This window comes from Aplidium turbinatum, chromosome 6, assembly GCF_918807975.1.
Source record: "Aplidium turbinatum chromosome 6, kaAplTurb1.1, whole genome shotgun sequence".
In the NCBI taxonomy this organism is placed as follows: Eukaryota; Metazoa; Chordata; class Ascidiacea; order Aplousobranchia; family Polyclinidae; genus Aplidium; species Aplidium turbinatum.
In genome coordinates, this window is record NC_137477.1 from 31,937,006 (window position 1) to 31,944,488 (window position 7,483).

General features: G+C 38.2%; 1 protein-coding gene across 1 annotated transcript; it reads left to right on the forward strand.

Annotated features, from left to right (window-relative positions):
- Positions 1–2,671: 2,671 nt before the first annotated feature.
- Positions 2,672–6,000, forward strand: LOC145771927 (UPF0669 protein v1g209471-like). The gene has a single exon (XM_082583695.1). It carries the CDS (start codon positions 2,705–2,707, stop codon positions 3,266–3,268), a length of 564 nt encoding a protein of 187 aa, XP_082439821.1. The 5' UTR covers positions 2,672–2,704; the 3' UTR covers positions 3,269–6,000.
- Positions 6,001–7,483: the final 1,483 nt, after the last annotated feature.

A 7,483-nucleotide genomic window follows, 5' to 3' on the forward strand; every position in this document is an offset into this window, starting at 1 on the left:
TTCCGACGTTTCGTCAATCAGACATTATTGACTTCTTCAGGGGGCTAGAAGAAGTCAGTTGTGTCAAATCAATGTAAAAAAAACTGATTTTTTTCAGATGGACTTCTTACTTTTTTCATATCAGTGTGATGTTGCTACTTAAAAATATAAACAATTTTATCATGGTGATTCAGGGTTGATTGGTTTAAACCGGGGCGGTTTAAACCACCCGGTTAAAGCTGGTTAAAACCTGGTTTAAACCGGGCAGTTTTGACCACCTATTACTGGTCAAAACCCCTTTAGTGTATGAATCAAGTTGCTTTTCAATTGAATTAAAAATATTACCCCTCCAGGCCTCCATGTTTAGTAATGATGTTCAACTATATATTGTTTTGATCAATAATAACCTAAATGCTGGATTTGGAACAAAAAATATTCAATTTCTCAGTTTATTTTTGATATTTCAATCAGTTGGTTATTTTAATTATTGAGAAAATTCAAATTCTAAAAATAAGTTTCTGATGAACCAAAAAATGCTTGGTAGAACGATGAACCATTCGCACAGCCAACTGAAGTACAAGAATTTATTCCAACAATTTTTTTTTTATGAAAAACATTTGCCATCAATTTTGCCATAAAATTTGCGCAACATTTGCCCTCCCATTGCGTAGCACATAAGATGTAGCATGACATGTAATTAAGGTAGTAGTCTTAACACTGTTTGATGTCTTGTTTTTGGCGGCGCTGAAACAAGAGAAAAATCCAAGATAAATATAATTTTTTGTACGAATTTTACAGGCAGCGATATGTGGCTGCCTGACAGATCGGTATTGGCAGCCATTAATGAAAGTTCAGGCGGCCATGGTCGCCAGCTATTTCGAGGCCTGCATATCAAAATGGTGACAACTCACAACTGCTTTTATGTTTCCTAAATAGCCCAGGTAGCTGACCATTCACTACATAAAAATATTTTTCTGGGTTTTGACCGGTTTAAACCTAGTTTTCACCGGTTAAAACCAGGTTTAAACCGCTTAGTGGTCAAAACCAGTTTTGACCACTTAGAGTTAGAGATCAACCCTGTGGTGATTGGTGAAGTGTAAAAAATGTGCAATGCTCTATTGCTCTAATGTTTTTGCAAATTTTGCTTTGATGAATTGTTTTGAATAAATAGGCCTATTGGTGATGGTGTGGGTCAAATTTCGTCGATACTCCAAAATTGGCTGATAACGCCGATACCGATATATCGGTACATTTCTAGTTAAAAGTATCATTTCCTGTTTTACTTTTTCTGATCACTTTCATGACATATGTGTATTTCCTGATTAGATCTGTGGAAGGCAAATATAATTTTTTTGTGGTACATGAACATAATGTTCAAACTATCTACTGCACTGAGGAGGCCGAAATGTGTGCCATTGTCTGCAGTAATGTTCAATCATATGTGTAGAATGGCGGTGGGGGGGGGGCACATCAGGTAAGGCTTTGGCTTTTCAATTATGCAAACCTGGTTTGACTCCTGACTTCAACTGGTTGTTGAAAACACCGCTCACCTCTACCAGTCTACCTAGGGTGTAATAAATTGGGTTGACATAATTGCTGCAGAAAAGGCGGCCGAGAGAAAGGAACTGGCCACCCTGCTCTCCTTAGTGCCGATTGCCGAAGGCTTAGTACAATGAGAGCCTTATCTTCTCATACCCAACACTTCAATCAAGTAGAACCACCTTTACCTTTTAATATGTAGAAATGTTATTTAATTTTATATGTTTGTCTTACAAGAAAATATACCCTTTATCTAAGCTATATTTTGGCCAGTTATTTTTAAGAACCTTGGTATTAAAAAGATGAAGAGCAACAAAAGATGATGAACAACAATAAGTCCGCCCCGATTAGCACGTGACTTCTGGAACGAAGAAGCTTCAAGATCAAGCTGCGCTGGTTCGACTCTCGGGGTGTGAGCTTGAGCAACGCACGTTAAGGACTGCTCTCCATTCAGCTGCATCTAATGGATGGAATTGTTCCCCCGTAACAAGAGTTCAACAATCGGAAACTTCACTCTGATAATCTCGGTGACCGGGCCGCGAAATTTTTTTTCCCACGACATTTCTGTCTTATTTACATATTTTGTTAAAAATTTGTATTAAAACCGTGTGGAATGCAACGGTTTCTCGTTGGCACGGTTGGTTGAGTGGTTTCATCTTCCGCCTAGTGTACGTGAGAACGAGGGTTCGACGCCCGTCGAAGTCAAACTTTTTTTTTCTTTAAATTAATTTTTGCGGTGCACAAGAGCTTTTCAAAAAAAGTAGGGTTAGGGAAAGCTTATAATATATTTTATTATCATTGCAGAATTTCATTGGCAAATAGTTATTTAGCAATCTGAATCAACCAATCTCTCAAAACACTTACGGAAAATCTTACTTTTAGAGTGAATAGAATCAATGAGACAGAAATGTCGTGGGGAAAAAAAATTCGCGTTTGGGCCTGCGTCAGTGATTCAAAGCCTCTACAAGTATGTAAAACTACCAGAACTAAGCTCTGCAAGAAGCTTTCCCAGTCCGAAGATAAAGATTCAATCAATCAATGAGTTCCGTAATCCGTATAGTACTCGATTTATTCAATTTTTTTTTATATAATATTGTGCTGATATCACTTTGACATTTAATTTGTTTTCTATGCAATTGACTTACAGGTTGTCGACGTGTAAACTTGTTATGTAGTCATCAAAATTATGCTCACGTTTTGGCGAAGATGTTTTTTTTCCTATTGTGCATTGATTATTGTACTACTCAGCTGGGCTCATTCAGTGCAGTGTGAACTAGTACATGTTCAGTCGTTTAATGGGATCGTTGGCGCAGAAAACTTCACCCATTACAAGCTAACCCTGGAAGGGCATGTCATCGTCAAACTTCATTCCTTTGAAGGGGATGCAGACTTGTATATATCCACAGAGTCTATGAAGCCCACGTGGGACGATTATACAATGAAATCAGATACATGCAGTGATGAAGTTGTAATTGTTCATCGGTATCAGAAGCGGCCTATTGGGATTGGGGTTTATGGTTATGTCCAGTATCAGCTCAGTACTTTTCGCCTTAGTGTATATCTCGATTCAGATGAAGAAATATACTACCCTGAAGCAGAGGTTGATGAAGCACGGGATAAAAGTTCAACTCAGCATAATGCAAAAACTTCATTTTCGTCTACGGTTCAAACGGAAGAAGAGGAAGAATCAATGCTCTGGAGTATATTTGTTGGTTTTTTAAAATTGGTACTTGAAGTACTTCTTTCTTGATGTTTTTAAAAAAATATTTGCAAGGTTGCCCGTGTAGGTGTACTGCAGCCATGCATTGGCCAATGCTTATTGTGCCAATTTGTCAAATGATTTCTTGGAGTTTCTGGCCTGTTGCTAATTGTATTATCAAACAAAGTAGTATTTTAAAGTCTTGTGTTAAAATGTGTAGTTTTGATGACGTATTCTTACTTTTGTGTATACTTTCTTTTTGGTCGATCTACGATCACTTTGTCTCCATCCATATCAACTACCGGTGGTTGCATTCATAAAAATATTTTATAGAGTACAATTATTAGAAGACAGTTGCGAAAGAGCTGAATTCTGCGATGAAGCTTGCTCTATCCCAGATTAAGGTATCCGGGTTTTGAACTTAACCAACACTCTTCGAAATTGTTGATAGTCTCAAGTAGGGCTATTAAAAACAAAAATGTTTTTTTTTACGCAACATTCCTTGTCTTTATTTTGAAGTAAAAGCAATTTTCGTTTTGCTATGAACTGGAAAAAACGCACGAAAATTTATAGACTACAATTATGCTTAGATTAAAACAAAGCGCTTTGAACAATCCTTGTTTCAAAGGGTTGACTCAATGGTGTAGTCTACATGATACACAAAATTAGAAAAAAGCGAATTTAGAAAAAAATTGGAGAGCACTACAAAGACCCTTCAAAAACACGTAAAAATGGAGAACAGTCCAAGTTGGACATAGGTCTGAAACTCCTGGCCTGCCTCCAAGTTTATTTTGTTTTGTGGCATTTGGCTCCAAATACATCTTGTCTTCTTAGTTCACATTTGATATATTATTTTACATCTGTGTTATTCTATTGTATAAAATAGGCTACTATTTTTGATGACGGCGAGACTACTTCAATTTATTGTTTTGGCTTGATTTTGTTCCGACTTGCCTTTATGTTGTTTACAATAGGCTATAACGTTTGCCTTTTTTTCCCACCGGGAAAAGCTAATCGATTTTTCACTCAGTTTTGAATTAGCGCTGGACCAGGATCCTCCACTGGTGGTCATTACATATGCGAAATCACTGGCCTGAAATTTGACGTTTACATAATGTAAACTGTCGTCAATGTAATACAAAGGAATTTGTTTTCACACGAGTCAGTTCAAACATAGTTCATACAAAGCTAAAATCGATTTCGATCAGCTAGATCATCTTCAGTTAAGCTTTATTCAAGTAGAACTCTTTGAATAAGCTTAACTGAAGTTGATCTAGCTGATCGAATTGATTTTTAGCTATTTGTGATCAGTGGCGTAGCTAGGCGGGGGCGGACCGCCCCGGGCGGCACGTCTGGGGGGCGGCACTTTCAGACAGGACGTTTTGTTTTTTTGTTGATAATGCAAAAGTACACGGAAAATAAAAGCAAACAGAATGGCAACGTTCAAAACAGTGGCGTAGCCAAGGGGGAGGAGAGGTTTGGGGGTTACAACCCCCCCTTTGGCACGCATGTGACGTCACGATATTGAGAATGATGCTTTCAGTCTCTATGTCTCTAAAACAAACTTTGCCTAATTTTAAAAGAAACTCCATTAAAAGAGCGAGTTTTGCCAATACCAAACATTCAAATATCTCAGCCAGGAATTAGCAACAAGAAAACATAGAGACTTAGCTTTATTAAGTTACCGAAAAATTCCCAAGAAAACATGATCTTATCCTTTTGCTATGCCACCGGACAGCACCATTTTACAGGAATATTTATACTAGGGGATTTATACCCACATTTTTGTTGAAAATGCTCTCAGAATGCACCAAATCCAAAGTAATTTTTCAAAATTTTCTGGGGGAGGCCCCCCAGACCCCCCGCCGCTGGGTGTCGTCTTTGGCGAGAGCGCCGTCGGGCTTCGTCCGCCGGCCCTTGAAACCCCCTCTTTCAAAATTACTGGTTACGCTACTGGTTCAAAACTTACAATAATCCCACTTTAAGTCAATTAAAAAAAATCTCATTTTTACATGCTTTTTCTTGAAGGGGCGGCAAAATCTGAATCCGCCCCGGGCGGCACATTCCCTAGCTACGCAACTGTTTGTGATTGAACTGACTCGTGTGAAAATAAATTCCTTTGCATTACAAGACATGTAACCGAGTCTTTCATATCAAGCATTGTTGTGGGTTTGACACCTGTCAGAAGATATTTTCTTGGCTGTCATCAATGTATAATATTTTTGTGTTTCGTTTGTCTCACGGTCATGGTTGCCTGGATTGTAATATTTAACCATTATATTGTAATGTGCTCATTTGCGCCTCTTCACGGCTGCATTGTCACTGTCTGCTTTGTAAAGCGCTGAGGAGCAACGCGTTCTGCGATGGATACAGCGCTATATAAAAACAAGCATTATAATTACACAATACACACTCGGCGACGACATAGCTTATATTCTGAAAATATGTTGATGTCGTTTTTTATAGTGCTGAAAATGTTATGATAAAATACGCATGTTTTCTAGCATGTAACAGTAACACCATGTTTTTTAATAAAGCGGTTTTCCATTTCTTTAGCTGTAGGCCTAACTTTTTGGTTGATCAGTGATGGAGTTATTATTGCAGACTCTGGTCGTGCGAGTTCTGTTAAAATCTTGGTTTCTTGATGCATTGGGAAAGTTATCTTCTTAATTTGATTTGTAGATTAGCTTACATTTTCATTCCTAATAACATTACACTCGCTTAATTTTGCTCTGCAAAAGACTATTTATGCAAGCTGAATTAAATTTTAATAAATGTATTTCATTGAAGATCATAATGAGCAATATTTACTAAAGAAGGAAGCGATAGCATCACGCTTTTTACGTGACAAGATTTGCGCATTTTCGTGGTGCCATACAATTATGTAAACAAACGAAATTAGGCAGTTGAGGCTACTGTGTCATGTTGATTTGGGTTATTTCATTAAAGGTTTGCTCAAATGCAAGTTAATTTCATTATTGAAGCTGCTTAAATTAACATGATACAGTTTTAAAAACACTAAATTTGTAAGATTTTGATATGTTTGTTACTACAGTCTGCAAAACATACTAGCCTACACACAAATAGCCTGTAATGTGCTAAATGAAAGATTTACAGTAGGTTACGTTATTTCGTTGGTTAAGCACCCGACTCAAGATCAAGCGGTACTGATTCGATTCTAAACTGTGCTTGTGGTGCAAATGGCCGATAAGGCTATAAGCCCTACTAACATTACGTTTTTTCGTTAGCAATTTGTTGGTTAAATAACATGATATTCATTCTTCTGGTGCAAACTAAGCTAAACCTAAACTTTCACAAGACGTATAAGGTGATAATCTGCTTTTATTCCGAGGTTTCGTTAATCAGACACGACCTACTTCTTCATAGGACTAGGTGATGTAGTGACTACCTGTCTAGTAGATAGCAAAAACAGAACCATGTTGCTGTTGTGGTCAAGGGCGCGGGAAGTAGGGGTGCTCAAGGGGCTTCAGCCCCTCCTAGAGCTAATTCAGCCTCCCCTGGAATTTTTGATAATTGCTTCAGCCCCCCCTAGAAAATTCTGATAATTTAAGGTACATAACATATTTTCAGAAAATTATTCGAGCAATTATTGCTACGATGAATCGATCGAGTTCCTATTACGTGTGATCGCGCTCATCATTCGAAATAAAGAGTCGTCAATCACTGGGAACTATACCTCGCAGTAGCGGTTCCAGCCACCCTCCCTACTAACACGGCGTTCCATCGTTTATTGGACATCATTATGCAATATTCACTTTACATTTAGGCTACAGCATAGAACAGCAAGAGATCTGGTTGTTATAACGGAGTGCGGGCCAAACGTAAAGCATTATGCCTTGGATCGTTATACATTCACTGCAGTAATCATGCTCTCGATTTGATTTTGCAAGACGTTGTAAAGGAGGTGAGGCTTATTGCCGATGCCTTAAACTTCGTTCAAGGCAGTTGTAATTTGTGAATCGTCTAAACGTAAATCTTTATTCATGTCGTTTTTTGGTTCCGATGAAGTTGCCTGCAATTTTCTGGGTTTGTGTCCTACTCGTTGGTGCGTTCGTGCTTCTGCCCTCGTTCGTGTTGTTAAGTGCTACCCTACCCTGTTGCAATGTCTGACCGACATGACAGAAGATAGTGCAATGGAAGGAGACGCACGTGCAAAGATAGCCTATTCAGCTTGGTAAAATAAGCACACACGATGCGGCTTTATTTTGCGATTACCTGCAGAGGTAAAGTTTCGTTAGGTAAAGT

Excerpts from the sequence above, each read along its gene's own strand:
- LOC145771927 (XM_082583695.1), top strand. The coding sequence starts at position 2,705 with ATGCTCACGTTTTGGCGAAGATGTTTTTTTTCCTATTGTGCATTGATT.